The sequence below is a fragment of the Desmodus rotundus genome, chromosome 9 (assembly GCF_022682495.2).
Source record: "Desmodus rotundus isolate HL8 chromosome 9, HLdesRot8A.1, whole genome shotgun sequence".
Classification (NCBI taxonomy): domain Eukaryota; kingdom Metazoa; phylum Chordata; class Mammalia; order Chiroptera; family Phyllostomidae; genus Desmodus; species Desmodus rotundus.
Window position 1 is genome coordinate 54,516,794 of NC_071395.1, and position 27,639 is coordinate 54,544,432.

Here is a 27,639-nt window from a genome sequence, read left to right on the forward strand (position 1 = left end):
CTAATACCATTCTAGAGCTTTTCATATATTAAAGATGATTGAAAGTTGACTTGAGGGTAAATTTATAGTATAAACTACCAACTCATAAGATGGACTAGAGGAAATATTCAAGTCTTGATTTATAATGGTAACCTTCATAAGAAAATGAATTTACAGTATTTCCTACTAAAATTTCTTTGAAACTGTTGTTGAAAGCACTAGACTGTATCACAGCATAAGATAAAATATTGCTCTAAACAGTTACACAGCAGGGTTCTAAATTTCATCAAGGTAGACGATCTAGCTGATTTAGGTTTAGAAACTTTTCCTAGCCCTCTGCCTGACAACTGCATTTTTGCCTCTGTATAGCCATGTTTCATCACTAAGCTGATGGAAGTTTTAGTATTTTGTAACTTCCCTCCCTCCCTCCTTAAAATTTTCTCTCCAGTTGTCAGGCAAAATGTTTTGGGGGGCAATGTATTTAAACAACCTAATAAAGCTAACTGGTAATGTTCATCAGCTAATGAGTGACACAAATTAAGTGAATTTTAGAAGGCGGTCTTCTTTTTTGAAATTTCTTCATGTTGTGAGCATGGTGGATTTTAAGGGGATCATAAAATAATGCTTAAACAAATAAATTTACTTTAATGGCATTTTCAAAGAACTAATCCATAGTACGTAATAATGCTGCATTTTTCAAAGCAAGACAAGACTCCTCCCCGACATTTCACACTGGTTATTACCGCAGCATGCATCTGACCCGAGCCCCGTGGTTTCTAAGAAAACCACGTGTAGATCTTAGGTTACACATACAGAGGTACCCTTCAGTGGATGAACAGCATGTTCTGTAATTATTGAAAACACAGTACAGAATGAAATGATTTAAATATAATTTAGGCACATATTGATTATGAAAATAGATATCTCTTAATACAATACTTCTCTGTCTTGGTAAAAATAATAAAGCAAAGAAAATAATTCATTTCTGAAGTTGCTTTCCTTGCCCTGCAAAGGTCTGGCCTCCTGCCACCACGCACACATACCTTCGCTGGAAGGAAAGCTTTGCATATGTGTATGTACATAGAAGAATACACTACGTGCACGTTAAAGACATGCCCTCCTCCCAAAGGAGACAAAGTCGTTTTCAATGCTTCATTGTCTCACCCTGATGGGTCTGGAGAATTCAGAACCCATTTGGACACAGCTTATATCCTGCTCTTGGGGGAGAGGAAAGGCCACAGTTAAGTGGTGGGGAAGGACAGGCCCCATCTCCGCTGCAGCAGAGACAGAATGACTCAAGAAAACCAGACTAAAACGTATTAAAACCACCAAACCAAACCAGAGAATGTAAGTAAAAGAACCACAGGTGCTGACGGATTGGTATTACATTTTGGACCAGCCAAATGCTTTTTTTTACCTTTTTTTGGTGGCTATTCTCAGTTTAAAATTCCTCATTCCACACACTGTCAGGTTTTAGCTGCAATTATATTGTAGTGCCTTCTGAAAGATGACTTTGCCATATCCATTCCTATTTTATAGCTTCAATGGCAGTAGATTGAGACTTGTATCTATTTCTAAGCTGGTCCTGTTTAAGCGATTTGGCCACTGAATTAAATATTAGTAATGCACCTTGGTGTTTTGGTTTTGCAGTATCTTCCTATGCTTGTGTTGACTGTACAGGAGGAAAGGAGGCTGGGCGTGTCAATAAACAAACCTGCCTGGCCTGGCATGGAGCGGAACTTGCTCAGAAGGAAATTCTAAGGACAGCTCATCTCAAAGTTCCACCTCGGGGCCCGCTGCGACTTCAGCGGACCATCACGTACAGTGATGTCTTTCTTTCGACTCTGCCTTTCTTTTGAATCAGCAAGAATGGAGGATTTCTTTAATTTAGCTACTACTTGTTAAAAAGAAAATAATAAACAATATAAAAAGGAACCTGAAGCGCAAGCCTTAGGGCATTGGACGTCACCGTGCTCGCACGGTGTGGGGTAAGGCGGGGGAGCCATTGCTACAGCCTCTCAAAATCTGAACAACCTCTTGCAAATGTTCATGAAGCTTCACAATTTACTGATCCATACGCCTCTAGAGGCTCAATAAATACAATTGTATACGTTGTGCTTCTCATAAATTAAAATCCTCAAATTTCAAGCCAAGATGGTACAATATTTCCACATCATGCCTATTTAAAAGCAAATATAATAGGTACTATTCCTGGTCACGAAACCAGGCAAGCCCCCCAGTCCACTCGAAAGGCAGCATCTAATCTGGCTTCCCTCTGTCTACTGAATGAGTGCTTTTCTGGTAACGTCAGAATGTGGGAAAAAGTCACTTTTTTCCCTATGCACCACTGAGAACAAGCATAATCCTCTAAATGTTTTTCTCTTTAATTTCCTTACAGTGCTTCTAGACAGCTGAGTGAGTAGAAAAATAAAAGTGATTAAGGAAAACATCTGTCGTCTTGAGCTTCTTCCTGCAGCCTTGAAACTCTCATCTGACACTCTGTGACATGTGCAGTGGTGTAAGCATCTCTTCAAAGATAGCTCCCTTCACGTTGGACCCTCGCAGGTTGGCTTCCTGAAGGTCGCACCCAGACAGGTCGCAGTTCTGAAAGGCAGAGACAATACCCAGTAACCAACACAGAGACTTAGGGCTCTGCCTGTTCTCTTTCAAAATGATTTCCGGGCATGTTAGGAAAATGTTCCTATAGAATAAAACTCAAGTTATTTCTGGAAAGCTTGTGTTTCAGAAGAAAGTCACATTTCTGGTATCTGTATTTGTTCTCTCTAGCTGATGCTCTGGCTGACCACCACAAATATATTACACACACACACAGGGTAACAAGGAGCATGTCCCTTCTGATCTTGTATTTTAGAATCAGTCACTTAAAATCCAGAATGGACTCCAATGTAGTAAATGTTACCTAAACAATTTTACCACAATCTGAGAACAACAATGGAAGGCACAGGAAGGGCGCAGAGACTATTTTTAAAAATCTGAAAGAGATTTTACTTAACAATTAAACCATGTAATAGATTTTTCCATTCCTCAACCCCAACATACTGCCTTTTTAACCCCCCAAATCACCTGTACAATTCAATGAGTTTGAACAAATGTACACAACAGTGTAATTCCCCACCATCGCTGCAAGCTGCTTTCAAATTTCTCCTGCGACCACAGAGGGACAAATGAGACAAGCCCCTGGGGATGGTGGGGACAGTGGTAAGAGACGGAGTGACTGCACAGAAGCTTTCAGGACCCAGTGTCGACAGCTGCCCCTTAGCAGGCAACCTGACCAGCCTCTGCAATCAGCCAGACAGAGGGAGGCTTGGGCTGTTCACCACACTGACTGCAGGGCAGCAAAAATCAAGGAAAAACGTCATCATTTTAGGTGACAGTAACAAACAATTAAAAATTAAATACTGCTGCTTAAATAGCTTTATATCCTCAGCCTTAGGCTGGTTCTTTTGCCTTAAATTTAATAGAACCTGCTACTCTGCTGCTTAGAGCTATCAAGGGAACAAGACAAAAACATTTTTTAAAAAAATCAAGAGCAAGCTAAATTTTAGTGTACAACTTAATGTATGCCAGATTTTCTCGTATAGGGACAGGGCTGTACTGCTCAATATGACAGCACCACATGTGACCATTTACATTTAAATGAATTAAAATTCAGTCAAATGGAAAAATCCATCTGCCACTTACATGGCCACATTTCAAGTGTTCGGCAGCCACAGGTGGCTGGTGGCCACTGCACTACAGACACCGAGAGCGTCCATAACTGCAGAGGGCGGGCGGCCTGCGGGACAGTGAGAGCGAGGAGTCGGCCCGAAGGCCACGTGGAGAACAGTGCTGACAAGGAAGACGACTGGGCCAATCTCAATCTTACTGAGATTTAAAAAGAATATGATGCCAATTTAGAATAGGCTTTCCCTAACCCTGCTTTCAAACCTGGATACTGTTTAAATTTCCCAAGCAGTTCAAGGAATAATCTGGCCCCATTTAATTGTTTGAAATTAAAACTTAAGCAAAACGATACATTAGGTTAATAAAGCACCTATCAAACTTATCTCCATGAGAAAAACTAAGAAACAGAGAAAAATGAAATTAACTTCGAACATCAGGTGAATCTTCCGACCCTGAACTGGATCCCTGACTCAGGTACTGATCCGCCTCTGGAATTCACGTGGGTTTCAACAAGCAGCAGCAAGGAAACGTCCCTCCAGCTAAGCTGGCCAGTCACCCGGAAGTTTTTACCAGCCAACCACTTTATGATTTCAATAAATTTTGTAGGAGGTGCTCAGTGATTGTAGAAGAACAAAACCTCTTTAAAAATTGGTGACTCACCTCTAAATCTGTTCCTGCCAGAGTCGCTCCTCTGAGGTTACAGTTCTTCAACTTTGCATTTTTTAAGGTAGCAACTCTCAGGTTAATTCCTGTCATCTGACTTCCTTCCATATCTACACCTTTTAGATTAGCACCTAGAGTGAACATGTTTGGGGATTAGTTAAACTTAACACTATTTACAGTCAGTTAGCTTCAAAAACAATAAAACTTACAGGGAGGAGAATGATGACAGGTGCCTGTAGCTTTTGAAAAGGATTCTGAACCGCAAATCTCAGCGTCTCAGCCAACTTACATACACAGAGTTCACTGTTCTTGAGGTGTCAGCTCATAGCATTAACTAAGAATGTTTCAATCTGTATGTTTGAGCGAGGACTTTAATTTGGTCTTATAATACTTGGTACTTTTACAATCACCTCCGTAAGTTTATGACAAAGGAGATAAGTGCTATGTCCTCTCAGTACACAAGTAAGCAAAGTGACCGGTGCACAGATGCAGTAAGGCAGTAAGAAAATGACAAACAATACATTAAATGTAAATACTACAAAAGCTGTCCAGATTTATGCAAACTGAAGTTCTTAGTTTTGGTCAGTATGTGAGTGTGTTCTGTTTGAAAGTTTAAGATGTTGACATTTAATTCTCCAGCTGAGGCCTCATGAATGTTTGAGGATGGATCCCCCCAGTTGTCAGTGTTGCTGCCTTAAGCTCCGCGGAGGGCGTCAGAGGAAATCTACCCGTGGTCACGTCTTACCCAGAACAATTGCTTTGCTGGGCTTTTTACTTCCCAGTATGTTTTCCCTTTAGAAAGGTAATTAGAGACAGAACCTCACCTTCTAAATTGGCTTTAAGACCAGAAGGATCTTCAAAATTACACTGCTTTAGGGAGGCCCCTTCTGCGTTAGAGCAGAGCATCTTGACTCCCTGGAGATTTGCACACTGGCAAACAAGAGAAAAAAAGTCCATGTCTTAAGGTTCAGAATTTTGTTTGGAAAAGAAAAAATTGCCTTAAACATTTGTTAAAACAAAAATTTGTTTTAACTTCCACAGCTGAAAGTCTTTTTAAAAGAAAAGGCATATCAGGCCACTGCTGGCAATACAGGGAGAGACAGGTCCCGGGCACGGAGTCTAACCCGCCTGCAGCAGGAAAAACAGGCACGTCTTGTGCTGGAGTTTGCTAGTGTTTTTATACACCAAAGAAGGTGAGAGAAAGGTAAGCCGTTCAGAAAGGACTGACAGTAGCTACAAACAAAGGGAATGGGAAGGGCTGGTTCTGAGACAGGCACAGAACAGTGGTGGGGCAAGGTCTGTGCCGAGGACAACAGTGGGCAGCAGACTGGAAAGTTCACATGTTCACAAGCAGGGGAGGCTCCTGGGGTCCAGTGGCACTTGGCTAGTCTCTCCTTTGGATAATCTCAGAAATAGACACCTGGAAATTAATCCTAAATTCCAAAAGATATACAGGAATGTGAGCAGTCTTTCATCAGAGCTACTAACAGCTATTCACAGGCTAACTTCTATTCTTTCACTCTCCGGCCACTATAATTTTCATTTAGAACATCTCAGAATTTTTTCTTGTCAAAGTAAAAGAAAAACCTAGAAAAAGGAAGAAAGGTTCAGTTCGATACACTGACAGTTATTTTCTGTTCATAATCAAGACTTTTCCAATTGAACTCAAGACGAATTGAAAACTGTGTTAAGAAATAGTTCTTTTAAAAGAAACAAGTGAACAACAGCATTCGCACTTTGGGAGAAACTTAAGAGTATGGATGAGGAAGGTGGGGAGTAGGAGCTCTGATGTACCTATTTCTGTTTTTATAAACCGCCCTGGACATGACAGTTGACAGCTGAAGTATATGGAGCAGGAAGGCACAAGTTTGTTAGGGTATGGATCTTCTCTTCCTCGCTACTGCAGCAATCAGTCAGTGATATTCCGGATGTCCAGGCATGCTATTACTACCTTCATTTCAAAGGCCAGAATGCGAAAGCTGGCAATGGAAGGCAGCATCCAGCTACAATCATTAACAAGTTGTTAACGGGGTCTCCTTGTACCAACCATTGGCACACAACATTATCACCCCTAAGTACCCAAATCGCAGTGCAAAACAGGGTAAAAAGCTAGAAAATGGATGTTAGAATTTTAAATCATGTCAATTTATCTCAAAGGGTTCAGTGCCATCAGATCTAAACTTTGACGACTACTAGATAAGGGAGGAAGCTGTCTGTTAAGGGTGACATTAACGTAAGACCTTCACAAAATCATGACCATAGAAGTAGATATGAATGTTCAAGTGTTTAAAATAGGTTAAAGCACTATGTAAGTGATAATTGTAGTTTTTATACATAGAACAGTGAAGAAATCTAAAATGCTAAGGCTGATCAAGTTATGGTATAGCCACGCCCTCCAAGGAAAACCCTTGTATCAGAAGTGCCATTTCATTACCCCTGGCCCAGCTCTGGAGAAAGGGAGGTGCACTACAGAGAACGTAAACCACAGACAACACACAGCGTAAACTAAAGACAAGTTCCCCTCTATGCCTGCACATTGACACAAGGCAGTACAGAAGCTCAAACTGATAGGCAGGACAATGAGCCCCTAGAAGCACCAATATACCTAAAAGATAACTGGATTTTTTGGTACTTAAAAAATCTAAGAAGACAGGAAGCTGATACACAAAAATACATGTCTCTGGTTCTCTGCAATGCGCCTAGATGAAACAGACTGTAAACATTATCACAGGTTCCTGAGGTGATTGAGTGTTGTCCATGCTCAAAGCTGTACTGTGGAATCTCACAAGGAACACAAGAGTTCAGCGGAGTTCTCTGTCTTCCCCACAGAAAGCACTTCACCCTCTGGTCATCATACGGGAAGGCAGATCGCCACCACTGAGCACTGAGCTGTGGAGTCCACCAGCACTGCAGCTGAAAAGAGTTGTGCTCTCTCACTGTGCAAGGGGCAATGGTTTTGAAGAAAGCAGTTGGGTTATTACTGTTACTTTTTAGTATGATAATGATATTAACATTATGTTTTTAAAATAGTCCTTACCTGTAAGAGAGAAACAAATATTTACAGGTGAAATAATGAATTGCTTCAAAATTGCCCTGGCTGGTGTGGCTCAGTGGAATGAGCACCAGCCTGCTAACCAAAAAGGTCACTGGTTCGATTCCCACTTGGGGCACATGCCCGGTTGTGGGCCAGGTCCCTAGTTGGGGGCATGCAAGAGGCAACCAATTGATGTATCTCTCACACATTGATGTTTCCCTCCTCTTTCTCCCTCCTTTCCCCTCTCTCTAAAAAATAAATAACAACAAATCTTAAAAAATATATAGTCTGTGGGGAGGTATGGACAAAACAAAATGGTTTCTGTGCTGATATTTGTTGAGGCTGAGTTATGGAGGTTCTTTATAACAAGCGGGAGTTCTTTATACTATGCTTTTTTTTTTTTATGTTTGACATATTCCAAATGAAAAAGTCATTAAGAAAATGAGGAGAAAACACATGCTTTTGAGTCTAGTTCCAACTTCATGAACAAACTAGCTTTGGGGCTTGGGCAAGTCTCCGGTTTCAGTTTCTCAGTCTGTAAACCAGCAGGGTCACACTCGATTGAAGTCCCTTCCAGCTCCATCACCACACCAGCCTCTAGGCAGCAGGCTGAAGCCAACAGCGGCAGGCGGAGCGTGTAGGAGAAATACTCCGGCATGCTGACAAACCTGTGGTGTGGCACAGACGGGACTGCCCGACAGTGATGGCAACTGAGGCCCCCCTGACCGGCAGCAGAACTGCAGGGCTCCGATGAAGAGGCCGCGCAGCCCAGGAGGGATGGACGGGGTGAGAAGTTCAACAAGAGCGGCGGAGCCACTGAGTGTGCGCCGCCACAGCACCCAGCACACCTCGTCTTGTGGACACTGACTGCACCAGCTGCTCATCAGCAGTCACTGGCACATGCTGAGGGCAATTAACGGTGAGTTTTGACTTTCACAGCCTACATACTCTGGGCAATGACTCTTTAGCATAAGCCATTTTCATCATTAATAATTACATTTACAATTTTACAGCACATCAGTTTATCAAATATATATATATTTTTGACCTTCACATTGATTATACCATATGGATAGAATAAGTATTTACAGATAAGAAAATATGGTTCAGCTTTCACATTTAAAAATCCTATAATTAAGTACCACTTAAAACCAACTGTACTGAATGATCCAGACTATTTAAGCTTTTTTTTGTCCTTAAAAACCACCCAAGCTGTCTCTTCACATTTCACAATTTGAAGACTAGGTCCTTCAGACCTTTTCTTTGTGCTGTTCATCTGCTTATTTTGCTACCAATTTGACCCTTCATCATAAAATGGAACAAGGAGAGTTTAAAAAAAATGTACATTGGATGTATATTGGTAGACTTTGTTACTAGATTTGATGTAAGCTTCATGGAAAAATAGGTTGTAATTAAGGGATGAAACCAAAATTGTAACATTCGATAAACATTTATTCAATGACTACGAAAAGCTAGTATTATATTAAGTGTTGTTAATTTGAAAGATATACAACCTTATATAGATATGTGCCTTGGTATTAAGGAACCTAAAGTTGTTAGAAGTTAGGAGATTTCACTCTTGGTTCTACATATATCATCTAACCCCAAATAAGCACAGGTAACTCTTGCACATACATGCACATACATGTGCACACACACGTAAACAGACATATAGATGCAGAGAGAAGGAGCAAGCCAAAGTTACAAAACCAACCCATTTCACTGTCAGAGCCTTCGGTTTTATCAGTGTTTAAGTAAAAGCTTCAGTGAAAGACAGATGTAATTTTTGCTCTTTGAGAATGCTCAATAGACCGAAAAAGAGAAAGGACTAATAATGGACACGGACAACAGTGTGGTCACTGCTTGGGGGAGGGTGGTATAAGGAGACTAAGTGGTAATGAAAAAAAATACAATAAAAAAAAAAGAGAATGCTCAACAGACTAAAACTTCTCTTATTACCACAAAGGATTCTTACGTCAAGCACTGATCCTGAGAGATCGGCTCGTTCAAGATTTGCACAGCAGAGATTAGCATGTGCGAGATTGCAGCGGCTTAAATTGGCCATTTTAAAGTTAATGTATCGAAGGTCCAAACGAGAGAGATCAGCACCACTGAAGTTTAAACCCTGAAATTAAAAAAACAATTGTCACAACATTTAAACCATCTGTTGTATTAAATTTAATGACTATAGCAAAACCACCAAGTTTTTTAGAAGCAATTGGTGGTTCAGTCATTTGGAGTTTATTACCAAACACAATCAAACGGAACACAGATACAGGAAATCAGTGTCCTGAATGGGCTCCAGGAGAAGGAACCATTTACAGTTAGCATCAGAATGCAGCCTGGCTATACCTCATTTATATGCAGAACTTTCTCAAGAGGGATCTCAGTTAGCCACATACCCATTGACAAGTAGTATTTTTGTTAAACCTAATTATATTTAAATTATTTTATTAATTCAATAATTCAAGATAGTTTCAATTTTGAAAAGGCAATATTGTGGTTTTTAAAACCTTTAATGCTATAAAACATAAACATAAAAGTAACTGCCACAGTCTAGCCACACATAACTGTACAAACAACTGACTTTTATTTTACTGCTGAAATTTCTACGCATTACTCAAAAAGTTCTACACGCAGGATAATTGGACCATAAAATAGGCTATTACACATCTCTTTTTTGCTAATCACTTTGGGATTACATCAATGCTATGGCTCATAATTAAATTATATCTTGCATGAAAAAGGAAAATGAGGCAAAACAAAAATCCTAAAACACAAACGTTACTCACAGATTTGCTCACACAAATAACTCTTGTAAAAATCCACTTTAATTACCTGGCACCGCAATTCTGATTTGGTTGGAGTGGCTAGCAGAAATCGGACAAATTCCTTTCGAGATATTGGTGAATGATCTTCTGGTGGTTGAGAATTCTTGAAAAAAGATATTAAGAAATTAGTGGTGCATTTTGGGAGATAGCTACAATAAATATAATATTGGCTAGTACAAAAAGAGCCTTACCTTTATTGCCACTTCTAGCTGTTCAATCAATGAGTCAATACCAAAAAATCTGGCTTCTTCTAACACACCTATCATAATAAAAATGATGTGACTTTTACAGGAAACTTCATTTTAGTATGTATAGAATTATTTACATTAAATTCTCAAAATAAAAGAGAAAATCAACAAGTAGGTTATCAATCAATATAGAATAAAAACAACTCATGTTTAGGACACAATAGGATATTTTAAAATATTTGTAAAGCAAAGTAAGTAGTTTACATTCAGCAAAAGAAAAAAATGGAAAACTAATTAAAGAGAATGAAAGGCTTCCACATTTCAAAATCATTTCTGAAAAGTACTTAAAAGAAGTCACAGGCAAAAAATCCTTATATTACAAATTCCTCAAATAACTGATATGGTGATTTAATTGTGAATCCAATAAAAAATAATTAGTTCACCTACTCTTAACATTCCATTGACCTATTCCAGTGGAATATCTGAATAGGTTCATCACAGATTTCTTATTACTGTGTAGAAACGATCGAAGTAAACTTCAAAGCAAAAATCAAAAGTATAATTCAGAAACTTTTCTTACAGGAGAATCATTTAAAAAAAATTTATTATTTTTTTTAAAGACTTCATTCATTTCTTAGAAAGAGGGGAAGGGAGGGAGAGAATCGATGTGAAAGAGAAACATTGATCTATTGCCTCTTGCACACGTCCCGACCGAGGACTGAGGACTGAGGCCTGAGGCCTGAGGACTGAAAACTGAACCAGCAACTCAGGCCTGTGCCCTAACCAGGAACCAAACCTGTGTCTCCTCACTTTCTGGGACAACACCCAACCAACTGAGCCACACCAGCCAGGGCTTTTTTTTTTTCTATATCAAACTGGGCATGAGAAAATTCATGTTAACTTCAGGGAAACAGATAATGAAATGAAATGCTAGAAAAGTTCTCAAGTTAGTATAATAATTGAATTGAGGTGAGATTTAGCTAGAAAATATGGAAAAGATGATTTAGGTCAGGGAAAAACTGTTTTGAAGACAAATGAAAGAAGGCAGGGAAAGACGTGATTCTCTGGAAAAAGTGAAGGCCCTTCAAGGGGGGGAGTGAAAGAAGTAATGAAGGTAAACAAAGTGTACCGAGGACAGAACGAATTGGGAGGGGCAAAAAATAAGATTAAGTAAGTGGGAAGAAGATGTATCAATTATTGTAGATTACTTTAAAGCATGTAGTTTTTTGGAGTAACTTATAGCCAACATAGAGAGTCTGGTGGAAATTGTACTACTTAAAAACAACGCTATGTAAAATGAATCAGGAGAGGGCTCTGTTTGCCAAACACCTGAATAAATGAGCAACAGCAGAGAAACGCCACAGAGGAGAAATATGCGCAGCTTGGCGATGCCCCGCGCAAACAGAAGGACCGGAAATGCCATCAGCCCAGTGAAGCTGGGGTGCTGAGAGGGCCCACAGAGCCCCTGAACCTGAGGTTTAAATGTAATCAGAAGGGGAGGCCATTACAGTAAAAACTTCAGCATGATACGGTTGATGAAAAGAAAGGTTTTAAAAAAAGTGGATCACTGGTCACTTTTATAACAATAATTTTTGCAGAATGGCTAAAATAAAAAGTTTACAACACAGACTGGAAGCTAGCAGCCCCCCGATCTGATTGTGACGTGTTTAACGTGCAGTGTTTTCAAAATCTGATTTCACTAAAATTTTAGATTTCCAGGTTTTCTTTAAAAAAATCAAGGTCTGGCACGCTAGGCTCACACCCATGGCAATAATCTGTGGAAGATGTGAAGGCACATACATTCCTGCCACTCCTTAAGTCAGACCAAATCCGGTCACTTGGAGACTTGTAAACTGAATGTGCAGCCGCAGCGGTGTGGCTGGAGGGCTCAGCCCAGGACAATAGCATCTACCTGCATTTCTGCCTGGGAGAGAGCTGGCTGCCTCTCCAGCCTTCACCTGAAGCCAGACACTTCAGTTCCTCCTGTTCGTCCCTGGTGCTTCCTAGCTGTGGTCCTTTGAGTGGTGAGCCTGCGCCTGGGCCCTTTAGGAGGAGGCCTGGATCAAAGGCACCTACCTGGCCCTTCCTCTTGCCTGGAAGGAATCCCTGCTGTTTTTCACTGTGCCCAGCACTGGTGCCGGGTGGGGCTGGGACCCTCGCTCCTCAGGGGGACCATGGCAGCAGAGATATTCTCCCCATTCTTAACTGCCACACATTGCGGTGGAAACTAGCCCACCTTGTATCTCCTCCCCTCCTCCCAGTCTTAATGGGATTTCTTCTTTATATCCTTAGTCATGGGCATTCGGTGCAGCTAGTCTTCGGGTGGACATCGAGGGTGGTGGTTCTGCAATTTAGCTGTCATTCTGATGTGGTTGTGGGAGGAGGGGACACAGCATCTACCTCCCCCTCCATCTTGACTCCATGAGTGTATTTTTAATGCTCAAGGGTACTCGGAGAGACTTTCCCCAAGACTACGTACCTGTGCCTCTATCTATTTCTACACCTATGGACCAGCGATTTTCAACAGGTGCACCACAAGAATTTTTTAACACCTGACTAGTTAGTTAGTCAGTAGCACTGACCTCTTTTCCCTTAGATTGTCAAATAAAAAAATGACAACAACTTCCAGAACAATAGCCATCTGGTGTGAATGAATCAAAATTATACCTATTTTGTTTTCAGATTGGCAAAAAAATACTTTTTTGGTGTGCCACAGAATTTTAGTGATTAGTTTATGTGTGCCATGAGATGGAAAAGGTTGAAAATCACCATGTATACACTCATGTACAGTTGACCCTTGAACAGTGGGGGTTGGAGGGTCGACCCCCATGCAGTCAATAGTCTGCATCGAACTTCTGACTCCCCCAGAAGTTCAGCTGTTCTTGGGATCTGTGGGACACCAGCTGCAGGGCCCCAGTGGATACCCAAATCCATGGATGCTCAAGTCCCTTGTATAGGATGGCAGCAAACAATGCATACAGTCAGCGCTCCGCAAGCAGGGATTCCCAACCCTGGATCAAAAATGTTGTTTTTGATCTGCTTTGGATCTGCATTTGGTTGAATCTGAGGACGTGAAACCTGTGGACATGGAGGGCCAACTGCATACTAGTCACAGAAAACAATGCGTGTGTAAGTGGACTCCTGCAGCTCACACTTGTGGTGTACGTGGGCCAAATGCACAAGTAAACCACTGAGATACATCTTCCATTTATGAAAATACACTACATTACTAAGCAAGTGAAAACATAATTAAAATTATAACCATACAAAAATGTGAGGAATTATATTGGAAACTCACCCAGTAAATTAATGCCATCATTTACAATGAGCTGTCCATGGCGCAAGTAGTTCAAAATGGGTTCAAAGTACTCAGGACTTCGATCAATTAAGAAAGCTCCTCTGTGGTCTTGCTTATTTCCCCAGACACCTATTACCATTGAAATGAAGAGAGCCCCCCATAACCAAAATACAAAGTTAGAAATTTATAGAAGAAAAACTGGGCAACCTACCAGTAAATTTTTACTTTTGTAAAAACTATCGATATTGTTAAAAAGAGCAGAAGGACAAGAGACAGAAAGCCACCACCGCTACAACAGATCACACGAGATGTGAAAACCACATGCCGCACTCACCTCTGTCCTTAAACATGTGGGCCAGCATACTGTCGGGCTCTTTATTCACTAAAGTGCTCCTAGGAATTCAGGGAAAAAAATTGATTTCTCCATTTGTCTTTATAAACAAACATATTTAAGTCAAGAGTATACTCGATCCCAGCTGCTCTCTCAAAAAGATGCATGCTACAACCTGGCCGGAGCGGTGCTGGGGAACAAAAACGCGCAGTAAGTTGCCACTGGTCAAAATCCCTTCTAAACTGGCACTGACTTTGACTTATGCATTGTTTTACTTTCCTTTAATTTAAAAACGAATCTATCCATCTAGCAAGCTATTATATTGCAATAATCTTGATCTAAACTTATTATCTCTTATTAATATAAACTGCTGTAGTCTCTACAAATTTCAATAATGTTAACTTTTACTAGCGTTGTACATATATTGGTGAATACCTAAAAAGCATGTTCTAAAACACTGAAGTCATCATGCTTTTCATGCTTTCTCTGGAATGACTTGTAAATCACATTTTTTCTCTTTCCTTTAAAAGGAACTTTCTAAAAAAGCGGTTTCTAATCACACAGTCTATTTAAGCAGCATTTCAGTATCTTCTAAGGAAATTAGCATACCAAAGACCAAAGGGTGCACGGTGGCCCCACCACGGGCACCTACCGTGTGGTGGTGAAGTACCGCCCTCCAACGTTTAGCGTAAGCCAGTCCGTGTGGGGACCTGACAACCCTTCCGGCAGTTTAGACTCTGTCTGAGGATCTAGTGATGACATGTAGAAAAGAAGAAATATATTTAGATTTGGGACTTGGGGAAGATGGCAACAGCATGATTTTTACAACTAAAAGCACACATAAAGGTATACCAGCGTTACTAGGACAGCCAAACTGATATCCACAGACAACATCTAAAACAAAACGAGGCGATAAGTATCCCCATTAACACTAACAGCTAGAGAGCAGCACGGGATTAGCATCTGGGAAGGAAGAAGCGGAGAGACAACAGAGTACAGTGACGAACCTAAGAGTTCCAAAGGAACCCCCAGATATTCACTTCACAGCTCAGCAAGTGCAGTTGAGAAAAGCAGACTGAGAGCGGGAGCGGTATGCCCACTCCTACCATCAGTGATGCAAATCCTCTGCAGCCAGAGCTGGCCAGGCTGGAAATGAACTCTCACAGCCCAGCAGCCAATAGGACAAAGTCCCACACTGCAGACAAGCTGCTGGGAAAAGAATCCAAGCTGGACAAAATAGAGACAAAGAAAAAGGATTACAGCTAAAAGTCAGAAAGGTTCACTATTCTAAAGAACCAGAATATATCAGAAGATGAGTTCCATATTTTTTCAACACTTCATAAAAACCACAGAAAAGGGAGCTCTAGAGCCCTAAAATGAGAACAGCTTTCCTAAGTCAGCCTTCCCTTCTCAAGCTACAGAAAACTAATTTCAAATAAAACTGACCACCAGAAAAGGACTGAGATCAATTCCATATCAAGTTTTTTAAAAGAATAAGAACTACATACCCATGTAATGTGCCAGAAGGAAATGCCCACAAAATAGATTAAAAACTATAACCTAATAGTCTAAAACATTCTAAAATAAGTGAATAACAGAAGTTATAAAAGAATAACATAAACCAGAATTACAGAATTCAGAATGAGGTGAGAACTTAGGAGACAATGGGAGATAAAAAGAAAAACAATTTTGGAAATGAAGATTAAACTAGAAGACACACAGTAGTAAATAAACACAACAATAATGCCTTAGGTAAGTTAATAATTATGTGACATCGTTATTCTATCATTCCCAATGTCCCTGAAAATCAAGATTATTGATATGGAAGAAAGGAGATGTAAGACAAGAGTTAAATAAATATTTATAATCCTGGTTACATACCAGAAGTATTAGCATGAACCCATGAGATAATGACATGTATTATGTTATATATAAAGGTTTATATCATAAAAAATATATATATATAAATTTTATATCTGGCTAGTGTGTATTTCCAACTCTGTCCTCTAAAAGCCTAGTAACCACGGTGAACCTCACTAAAAGAAGTAAAGGCTTCTTGGAGATATCGTTCATCAGGATCTGGGACAGGAGAAGTGTGAGATGAAACACCTTGTTATTCCAGACAGTAAGGAAGCTATGAAAGACTGATGAGGTTGTGTTAAAAGGGCTTGAAGAGGTTTCCCCTAGCCCAGAACAGGATAACCCAGGCATCAATTAATGCAGAGAATGGAAATATACCCAATACTTTTAAGTCCGAGAGTTCATAAGGATAAAACAAAAGCAAACACCAACTGACCACTTTTTACTGTTGTTTGTATGTATGCAGTGAACCAATTAAGTGACCACTGCCTGCCAACCAAAGAAGATCAGAAAAAATGTTCTGCTCCCAAGTAGAGACGGAGAAGGCTTTGCACTGACTTCAAAGTTATAAACTGTCGTGTGGTGATCCAGAGAACCACCTGCACTCACCAACTACAATTGCTGTGATGGCTCAAAAAAATACTGAAGTAAGCAGGGTGTGAGCGTGTGGCACGAAATATACCCAAAACTTGTCAAAGAACATGCAGTCTTTAGGCCTTACACAACTGCAGAAGCTTGCTTCCGAATCAGAGGGCAGCGTGTGCACACGTGTGTGGCTGACACCGAGTGATTTCTGACTGATTTGCTCTGACCACTCTGACAGTGGGTCCAACGTGACTAATGCTGCAGGGCATGCTTAAAGCTATGTAACATAACAGAGAAATTGTGACAACCTCTGCGAAAGAGAAAATTTCAAAACAACTATAGTTTCTGCAATCCAAACTACCCTATCATGTCATGTTTAATGAATCTGTACACAGCCAGAGCATTTTAAAAGCATGTAAAAGTCTCCATAGTAAAATATAATCCTACAATTAAATTTAAGAATTTAACACGCACACCCAATGCAGAATCAAAAAGTATATGAAGATCTGCGTACTACCAAAAAATACTTTTTAATATTGAGCTAGGTAAAAGATTAAAAGATGTCATTCTATCTTTTTTTATTTTGGCAGACAAAATTGGCTTTTAAGGAAGTCACTTACCAATGAATGGTTCCCCTTCACACACAAACAAAACATCATCATCCCTGGGGGAGATCAAAATTTAAAAAGCCACCATCAAAATCCAGAAGTCACATTAATTATCTGCTGAATACAGGGACTGTTCCTTAGAATTATGTAGATTAGACAGGTTTTGCTATCAAGCTATATCTCGAAACTGACTCTGTAAATTCCCAGTGCTTTCTTTGTTTAACCGTCTGACTTAACTGTCTTTGGATTTAGCTTCCAGTAAGATCCTGCACATGAAAGCACTTCTGAATGGAAAACAAACGAACAAACAGAACAAAACCCACTATACAAATTACAGAAGTCAGCTTTCTTATCCACTGAAGCATGTTCAAAGCACATGATTAAAGCCAGTGCCAACTCTTCTTTTTTTACTTTAACTCTGTAATCCTAAATAATTTACTAGGGTTTTCTCCCAAATTGTCAGCTGCTCTGTGCTTTGGAGATGAAAATAAACTTTTGTATTAAATGTAGGAAGAATATAGCTAGAAATTACTGCTGTAAACACTCACCTACTCTACACCCACCACCCCGCCCAAAAGACTGCACATAATCCGAAATCCCGGATTATCAATCCTCCCTCGGCCCCAACCCATCCCACCGTCTCTACCAAACAGGCAGGCAGAGAGTTTATAGTGTGGGAGGCTTATGACCTGTATGCCGCAGAAATTTTTACTTCCTGTAAAACATCACAGGAACACAGTGAATCTTCCTTAGAGGCAGAGTCTGTGCTTATTAAGAAGTTTGGGTTGATGTAAATCATTCAACAATGTGACTCAGTTACGCATAAAAACTGAAAGAATCTGGAATATATTGAAAAACTAATAAATTTTTCTATTTGGATTTTAAATCTGTATCTCTTAAGTTTATAATCTTTTCTACTTGCTCACCATGCCAGTTAACTTTTTAAGACTAGCATGAAAATTTTTCTTCTCATTAACAAAACTGATTAGTAACTGTATGATCTGTAAGTCATTTAATTTTTCAGGTGTTCAGTTTCTCCATGTATAAAATGAAGGACTAGAAGTGATTACCTTCAAAGGCGGTGTGTCTATTATACTGAAAGGCCATTCTGACCTGGAGTTAAATGAAAATTAAACTTTGTACACTGTATTCTCCATCAATTAAAAAAACCCATCCCCACTTTGCCAGTGAAATGAGACAACATGGGCAAAGCAAATACAACACGCCCGGCACACTGTCAGTCATTTGTATTCCCATCCCATCTTTGTTAAGCCTCAAAATTCTATGATTCAATGAGGATGAAATGAGGTGAAGCTAGATACTTGTTTTAAAGAGATTAATTCTGCCCGTGATATTTAAAAACCAAAACCAAAAAAACAAACCAAAAACCACTATCGTGGTGGATCACTGGTGAGTTAATGCTGCTTAGCAAGCTTTCACCAAAGTAGATCTCTGTAATATTTTTAAAACTCAAAGCACTTGCAGGAAATCAACTGAATAAAATAGCACATAAATTAAAAAGATCAATTCAATTTCTAACACTAAAAAATGCATGTCTTATTAGCTCCATCTCTAGTACCATAAGGAAATTTCTCATAGTCATATATGAACTATGCAGAAAGACTATCAATACATTGGAATGTACTGACGATTTTCTATCTGATCGATACACCCTAAGTTCAAATGATTTAAATTCCAAAGAGCAAATTCTAGGCATCATTTGCCAAAATCCCAAACTCTTTAACAGTGATTAAACCACTGCATCAGGGGAATTAGCATAGCACCAAGTAGCTAAGAGCTCATGGTAGAAAGCTTATAAAAAGGTGAAATTTACCTGATCAAAGCAATATCATCAATCAGTCCACCTTTCCCATTATACACACTAGTGGCTTTTATGCCAAGTTTACTGCTGGCCACAGAAAGCAAATCAGATAAAGTCCCATAGACAGCAACCACCTGTAAAACACACCAGATTAATATGAACAATTTATATAATGGATTTCATCACTCATAAATTATAAACCATCACACTGTAAACAGGACTAAAATATCAGATTATCATGTAAAAGGAAATTCTGAGAGGTTCTTAAGAGTGTCCCTTTTTCTTCTGTGACTCAGTTATTTACTTAGTACCTAATACCACTGAAATCTGAAACCAGAGAATCAGAAATTGTGTCTGACTAAAAACAATCTACAATCATAAGGTGTGTTAGTATTCTAGTTCTGTAGACCCACACTAGAATGTAGTCTGACGTTTCCAGCTGTCTGCTGACTTGAGACAATCATTTAACCTCTTTATGCTTCTGCTGCTTTCCCCCAAAATGAAGAAAATTGTTATGCCTCCACCAGAAGGTCCTGAGGATGACACGTGTTGATGCATGGTGAGAGCTTAGCAAAGGGCCTGAGACCTAGTAAGTCTTTATGATGGTTTTACACTATTCTTTTGTCATAGGAATGGCTTATTTTTAAAATAGGGATGATTGCCCTGGCTGGTGTGGCTCAGTGGATTGAGCGTTGACCTGTGAACTAAAGGGTCGCCAGGTTTGATTCCCAGTCAGGGTACATGCCTGGGTTGCATGCCAGGTCCACAGTAGAGGGCGTGTGAGAGGCAACCACACATTGATGATTCCCTCCCTTCCCACCTGTCTAAAAATAAATAAATAACAATAAAATCTTTTAAAAAGACCACATACTAGGAAAATGAAAAAGCATGTTTTAAAATAGGGATGATTTACTGCTATTTACTATAACATTAAACTACCATACGAAAGGTATCAACTGCCCACCTCATTTAATTCTTCAATAACTACTTTATAAAAGCAAGACTTTAGCTCACATTCTAAACAAGGCAAGCTGCGGGGTTTGATCTATCTAGCTGAAGCAATCCATCCTGCTTTCGGTCCAGCAGTCTAATATATGGACAAGGTATAGGCAGTTACTTAGGAAGGGGCTTGAGAATCTCTACAGGCAGTGAATTTCTTGCTCCAGTTGTAATTGTAACTATGGGTTCCCAGTGGCTGAGCTGTACAGCTGTGCCGTTATCAGTTGGGATTTCCAAAAGTTGTGAATAAAAAGTAGGTGAGGAACTGAACGTGAGGCCCTTACAGCGGATTCACTTCCCGCAGGATACTGGAGAAATGTGCCATAGGAAATGAGAACCAGGGCTGGTCCTTGGCTTGCCAGTGACTGGAATACGGCAGACACTGAATTTTTAGTTAATAAGTAAAGTGATTAGCAGGGTAGAGAGAGCTTTGTTTGCTAATAAGGAGTGTGCAGTCTTTCAAGAGCAGAGTACTCAGATTCCAACTGTTTTCTCTTGTATCATAAGGATAGAAAGCCAGAAGTGTTGCAAGCTGAGGCATTTTGAGGAAGGGTTGTAGGCAAGCACAGTTCAAAGGGGACTCAGTGGATTAATAAAATTAATGTACAACTTAAGGGCCCATAAACAGATGAATGGATAAACAACATGTGTTATATACATACAAGGGACTATTATTCAGCTATAAAAAGCAATGAACCCCTGCTACATGCTACAACATGGATGAATCTTGAAAACATTATGCTAAGTGAAATAAACCAGACAATAAAAGGACAAATATTGTATGATTCCAATTGTACGAGGGAATTAGATCGGGCAAATTCATACAAAGTAGAATAAATGTTACTAGGGCAGAGGGGAAAATGGAGAGTCATTGCTTAATGGGTAGAGTTTCTGCTTGGGATGATGAAAAAGTTTTGGAAATAAATAGAGGGGAGGTTACACACATTTTGTGAAGGTTCTTAATACTAATAAATTATACACTTAAAAGTTGCTAAAATGGTAATTTTTATATTTTTCCACAATAAAACATCCAAAGCACTGGTCAGTGTCTTGTACATAGCAGACACACCATAAATGATGAAAGCTTGAATAAAATATGTCCCCTTAATTACTGTCATTGTTCACCTCTGCAGCAGAGCCTGGGTATCTAATCTTTATTGCAGATACATGTTCTTGGGGGAAAAGGAAGAGACATAAAGTATGTAAGGCATGTGTACAGGGTTTGAAGAGAGAAAACAGTAAAAAGAATAAAACAATGCAGAAGAGGCCTGGCTGGTGTGGCTCAGTGGATTGAGTGCGGCCTGTGAACCCAAGGGTCACTGGTTCGATTCCCAGTCAGGGCATATGCCTAGGTTGCAGGCCAGGTCCCCAGTTGGCAACCACACATTAATGTTTCTCTCCCTCTTTCTCTTTCCCTTCCATTCTTTCTAAAAATAAGTACATAAAATCTTTAAAAAAATTGTTTTTAAATGCAAAGGAGCGAGATTGACCAAAGCAAATATATAACAACTTTCACAGCCTAGAAAGTACTATGGGTAGGAGGTAAGAAAATCCTCCCTTTCAACCTTAGTATCCTTGTCATAGCTGTCACTGTACTAGAATTTTCTAGACAGATCTTTCTCTTTCTTCTCTTATTTATCTCTGCTTCTTGTACATCTCAATACATGGCTTTAGTTAGCTTTACATTATCCTCTGCCCACCCTCACTCACACCAACTTTCTCTTCAGCATTTCCTTTCATTTCTCCCTCAATTGGCCATATCACAAAATAGACACAAATTTAATGCATGTCTATATAGTGCACTTCTATTTACCTATTACAGTGTCAAAAATACATAAAATTAAATTGTTTTCTACTTCCATGTGATTGGCTTATCTTTTTTCCTGTGGATCAGTTGTCTCCTAATGAAAATAAAGGCAACCCACCTGTTCTAAAAATGCCCTGTCCAATTTGGAAGCCACTAGCTAAGTTATTTCAATTCTAACCTATTAACGTTAATTAAAAGTTAAAAGTCACTGCACTAGCCATATTTCTTTCAGTGCTCATAAGCCACATCAGCAGAGGTTACCATGTTGAACGGTGCAGATACGGAGTGTGTAAGAAGTATTCCACAGAGACTTCTTTTGGACAGCACTGTTCCAAAGAGCAGAGTAAAATGAACAACAAAGAAATATCTATTTTAATTCTGTTAGGCTTGACCATGCCATAGCAATGCACAGCAACAAAGTGATAGAATCCAACTCCACAACCTGTTTGTTTCATACAAGAGGTTGAGCAGCTGTCTTCCTCCCTTCCTTCCCCACTGAAGTCAGATTTGATTCTAAGGCAGGAAGAAACCCGTACATAGAGTTTTGTGATTCTCAGGGAAATCAAAGCGCAATAGGAGATTCCTTGTAGGTTGAAAAACTAACTACTCAAGAACACGTTCTAGGTATCAATTGAGTTTAATTTTTAATTTATTATCACTAAAATCAGCCCTAATATAGTATCAAATATAATTTGTCATTTGACTTAAATATGTCCTGATCTAACTTTCTATCTAGACTGTAATGGTTTGATGCAAAGGTTTTAATTTGTAAAAAGCCAAGTGCTACTCTCCTCTCTGCAGCCAGAAAATAACCACAGCCAGTTTAAAAAGGACCCACTGGATTAAATGTTGCGTTTTCATTGCTTTCAGAGTGTTGAACTAGGACACGCCTTTCTGTATGTCAGTTATATTGTCTTTTCCACTGACATACTAAGTTGAAACACACAGTGCACAATATAAATGCACTTCTAGATGATATTCATAAAACTACTAAAAGTGGCTGACTTTGGATAATGGAATTATGGTTGACTTATTTTCTTGTGAGTTTTTCTATTTTGTTTTCCAGATCTGTTACAACAAACTTGTATTACTTACTCAATAAAGGGCAAAAGTTATAATTTATTGTTAGATCACCATTGCTCTAGATACTTGTTTTTAAAATAAAAGTTATTTTTTGCAGTTGACAATTAATCTAGCAACTGACAATTTCCTTTAAGTGAGATAATCAAAGGGTCAACAACTGGAGAAAATAAAACTTAAATTAATGCAAAGAACCTTATAATTCTGTAAATTTGAAAATTTCTCTTAAATTGGACCAATATATCCATTTTCCACTTGGGGATTCTTGGCATTTGTTTTTCAGCTAGATCACTTCAGTCTGGCTCTGTTGGTCATATTAATACTAACGTATGAGATGAAATTTTATTGCAAAATGAATATTCTGAAGCTCTTTTATATAAACTAATCAGAATACCAGATTTAAAAATAGTCTGCCTAAAAAAGTTTTAAACAGACTGGTGGTGCACGATGCACCTTTCTTTATCTAACAACTTTGTTGGAGAAGAGCAGCAATGGAAATCTTGTACCTCATGGACACAAGTTCTGGTGTTCCATACGCGGTCTCCTTTAGTCCCCGTGGAGAGCCCGAGCATTTGTAAAATGATCGTGCTTATGATGGTTATTGCTTCCCGTGTGTTTTACCCCCCAGTCTGGACCTGAAACTTCCATGTCACTGTGGAAATAACTTTAACAACTTAAGCACTATACTAAGCCTACAATGGAAGCATTCTGTGGAATAAACTGAGAAGAATGTTAATTAAAGTTTATGACCACTGTAATATACTATTTAACTTAATCTCTTCTAAATTTCAGATCCTATGACAAGTGAAAGCTATCGACCAATTGGGAAAGTAAATGGTATACTATGCTAGCAGGACTTTTTAGTCTAATGGAAGTTTTAAGTTTGCCTTTATTTATTTTTTTAAAAGTATTTATTCATTTTGAGAGAGAGGTGAAGGGAAGGAGAAAGAGAGGGAGAGAAACATTAATGTGTGGTTGCCCCTCAAGCCCCCCTATAGGGGACCTGGCCAGCAACCCAGGCACATGCCCTGACTGGGAATCCAACCAGCGATCCTTCAGTTTGCAGGCTGGCACTCAATCCACTGAGCCACACCAGCCAGGGCCAAGAATGACTTTAAACATAAAAAGAAAAAAAGTCCTTGACCAGGTAGCTCAGTTTGTTAGAGCATCATCCCGATATGCCAAGGTTGCGGGTTCAATCTCCAGTCAGGGCAACTGCAAGAATCAACTAATGAATGCATAACTAAGTGGAACAACAAATCAATGTTTCTCTCTCTCCTCTCTCTCTAAAATCAGTAAGTAAAAATTTAAAAAAACATAAAATAAAGAAAGATGGTAAGGGAAAATTTTCTGAAATTTCAGAAAATTTCAGTTGCTGGGAAATATTTTTAAATGCTTGCTAATTGGGATGACTTCATCATTGGCTAATATTTCAAAGAAAAATACTTAGACAGTTATTAAATAAGACTTCGAACAGTCTTCTTTAAAATCTGGTGATTTTTGACTTCTCAGAGCCAGAGAGATCCACTATTTTAAAAAAGCCTCCTAGTTTATATTAGAAGGGGCAGCTCTGCCATTTTCTCGTTGCTTATTTGGGTTTTGCAGGGTTAATATTGTCTTCAATCTGCAGCTTCTTTGAAGGAATCTAAGCCACTTGGCATTTTGGTGAGGGTTAAAAATGGGTAATATAAATCTTAACCCGGTCCTTGTAAGCTTACATACATTGCAACATGCCAAAGTGAACCAACCCAGTGAAGAAGCATCCATGTGAAAGAACACACTCTCTTTCTCTCAGAAGACTTGGGACCAGCTGACATATTTGGTAACTAAAATCACCTGTGTCTTTCCAGAATAAAAAAAATCAAGTTTTAACATTATTTTATATTTTATAAGAAAATCTGTAAGTCAAAGGTATAGTATTTCTTCTTAACCCCCACTGGACACTCTTGCACAGCTTCCATGGTGCACCATCTCACCAGGGAAAGCACTGTTACAGAATATGCAGCTCCTTTTCTATGTCAAAGCACGCACTAGTTACACTTCACTGTTTATTCACTGATCACACAGAAAAGGCATGGTGAGCATATGACGGTGACCCTGCAGTGACTCTGTACCTCTCCAACCCCAGGCTTCATGGCCTTGTCCAGCAACCACTGAATAAGCTTTCTAGGACATCAACTTATTTGATAAAACAGACATTCTTATGACCAGAAAACCAAAATACAGCCAGGTAAATAAGGAGATAATGGAAGTGACACAGATATTCCAACTGGCGGCTGGGAAAACCAAACTCTATTTTGTAGTGATGCTTTTCTCCCCACAGGTTTTTCACGAACATCATGTCACGATTATGCCGTCCTGGCTAATATGGTCGCTTTATATAAACTCACAGGCCATTATGTATTATTCTGCTCTCTTTTGTCAAATAAGTAATTCTAATACTTTCTTAAATCAGTGAGTAGGAAACACTTCAGCGCAGAATAGGTTTTCCAGCTGAGTGGCAAGGGCTACGGCAGGCAACTTTAATGTTGACTTACGCTAGTGTTTTCCAACTGGGGCTTTTATGACCCTTTTATCACAAACATTTATCTTGAATTACTTGAGATGTGTTTTTCCAATCTTCTGAGATTCTCTAGCAAAATACATTTAAAGGATATAAAAATTTAAATCCAAAAATCTATCAGAGTCAACACTAGATAGCTTAAAAAACCTACTAAGATAATACGACAAGACTAACACTGCCAATCTTTGACAAGAACAAAACTCAGTGGTCTCAGAAGAAATTTACAGCATAGTTAAATATTTATGCCTGGGTCTAAACATCTTGTCTTTCATGGAATAACAGAGCAGAGATATTGGATGAAAAGGTCAATCAGGGGGGTCTGCTTTTGAGAACATATTACAGCTGTAACTTTGGATATACTAAATCTTTCTTCCAATAACAATATAAGTGTTAGATTGTGAATGTAGTTAACAGACTAAACAGGCTCAGAAAAAGTTAGTAATGGTCAGAAATAATGTAAATCTTGGCAAACATCTTTTGAGGCAGCATTTATGAAAACTCAAAAACTTGCATTTATGCCAGTTCTGTTTCATGTGAGTATTAAATCTCTAAGACCAGAAGAACACAAAATTAGAGTCAACAAACTACACTGTGGTTCAAATTTTTGAGCGTGTTTACTCAAAACTGCAGAATAGTTGGAAAATCATTTTTTATACGGTGGCACAATTACACTATTTAGAAATTTAGAATGTTTCCAAAATATGCAGGGACAAAGTATTCCCGCAAATAATACGAGGTTAATTTACCTTAACCTTAGACTCTAAGGCTTAGTTATTTCTAAATGTCATTTAGCCACTCCATAAATGTCTGCCTTGAACAGTCAAATTTTCCAAAGCCGCCGAACAACTTTCTTGGGTGGGGCAAGAGCTGAGAAGGAAAAGGATTCATTTTGGCTTGCTCCGGCGTTCGAACAATATTTAGTACCACACACTCAACAAAGGCTTAACAAAGCAAGGAGTAATGTCAAACTGATCCCTTTGGCCTATTGTCACAATCCCCTAAAGAACTAAAATGAGAGATTAAAAAGTTTGGCGGCAGCGGGGCCTGGGGGACCTAAAAGAGGAAACCATGAAGAAAATGCCCCTAATTTTCGAGCCTCTCTTTGACCTAGGATAGAAGAGTATTTCATTTATCCAGTGATAGAGTTTAATTCTTTTTACCCGATCAACCTCGCATGCCTTAGTTACCACCACTTTGGGGGCAGACCATTAGTCAGCATGAAGGTGGAAACAGGCGTCTTTTCTAGCCAGCGGCGGAGGGCACGGGGGTCTTCAGGGAGGAGATGGGACAGGAGCATCAGCACCTCGCGCTTAGGTGACAGCGGCCCTCCTAAGCCCTCTGTTCTCTCGGCCCTACACCTGGACTTGGGAACCATTAAGCACAAGCTGACTTGCGCCAGTCCCCAGGGCGGGAGTCGTAGGGCAGGCTCGAAGTAGGAATCCGGGGTTGGGAAGAGGCCGCGGGAACCCGATCGTCACCTCCTGGACACTTTCCACCACAGCGCACGCCCACCTCCCAGCCCCTCTCCCCAACTTCAGCCCTCTGCCTCGCGAACCCGCTCCGCACTCCGCTGTACTCGCACCCCGCTGAGGGGCCCGCCTCACCTCCTCCCGACCGACCCCCTTACCTTTCCATTCTTGGGGCTGCCGTTAAGGAACAGGGTCACCCGCCTCATCGCGCTGTCCCCACTGGGTCCTGAGTGAGTCGCCACCCTCCCACCTGGCTCTCCTCCCACCTTTTTCTCCAGCCCTTCCCCTCCCTCCACCCACTCGGACTCTCCTCCCTTCGCCACCTTCCTTCTCTTAGGGGAACTCACGCACACACACGCACGCACTCTCGGTCCCACACCCCACCGTCGGCCGATCCTCTTGCCTACCCCGCCCCTGGGCTCCTTAGCCAGCCTTGGGCCCTTCCCCCAACATCCCCCCAAAGTGACTCTAAGCTCCACCAATGAACCGGAAGCGTCGACCAGAACTCCGCCAATCATCACCTTGTATTGGGTGGGCTCATACTAACTCCGCCCAGGTGGAGGGAGGAAAGAGGGGCTGCAGTCTGGCAGACGGGAAGGGTTATCAGCCAATCAGAGCAGAACCTGGAGCCCAACAGCAGCTCAAAGCGTTACTGAGCAGGCGCAAATGCAACACCTGGTAGATCACATCTGCACTCAGAGGCGGGGTTTGAGGAAACAAGCGCTAGAAGTGATTCACAGAAATCAGCACCTCCCTCTGTAACCCCTCCCATCGCTCAACCCACAGAAGAAACGGCTGCCGTCGGAGCTGGCTGATTGGGTTAGAATCAGCCAGTCGT

At 40.1% G+C, this 27,639-nt stretch overlaps 1 protein-coding gene across 1 annotated transcript; it reads right to left on the reverse strand.

Annotated features, from left to right (window-relative positions):
* Positions 1-604: 604 nt before the first annotated feature.
* KCTD9 (potassium channel tetramerization domain containing 9) lies at positions 605-27,201 on the reverse strand. The gene is made up of 12 exons (XM_024560884.3): positions 26,960-27,201; positions 18,896-19,017; positions 17,074-17,117; positions 14,661-14,757; positions 14,012-14,070; positions 13,678-13,806; positions 10,383-10,450; positions 10,199-10,294; positions 9,336-9,485; positions 5,151-5,256; positions 4,324-4,457; positions 605-2,583 (listed from the first exon to the last, which is right to left on the reverse strand). The coding sequence occupies exons 1-12, from the start codon at positions 27,005-27,007 to the stop codon at positions 2,467-2,469; spliced, it is 1,170 nt and encodes a 389-aa protein (XP_024416652.1). The 5' UTR covers positions 27,008-27,201; the 3' UTR covers positions 605-2,466.
* Between the last annotated feature and the right edge of the window lie 438 nt (positions 27,202-27,639).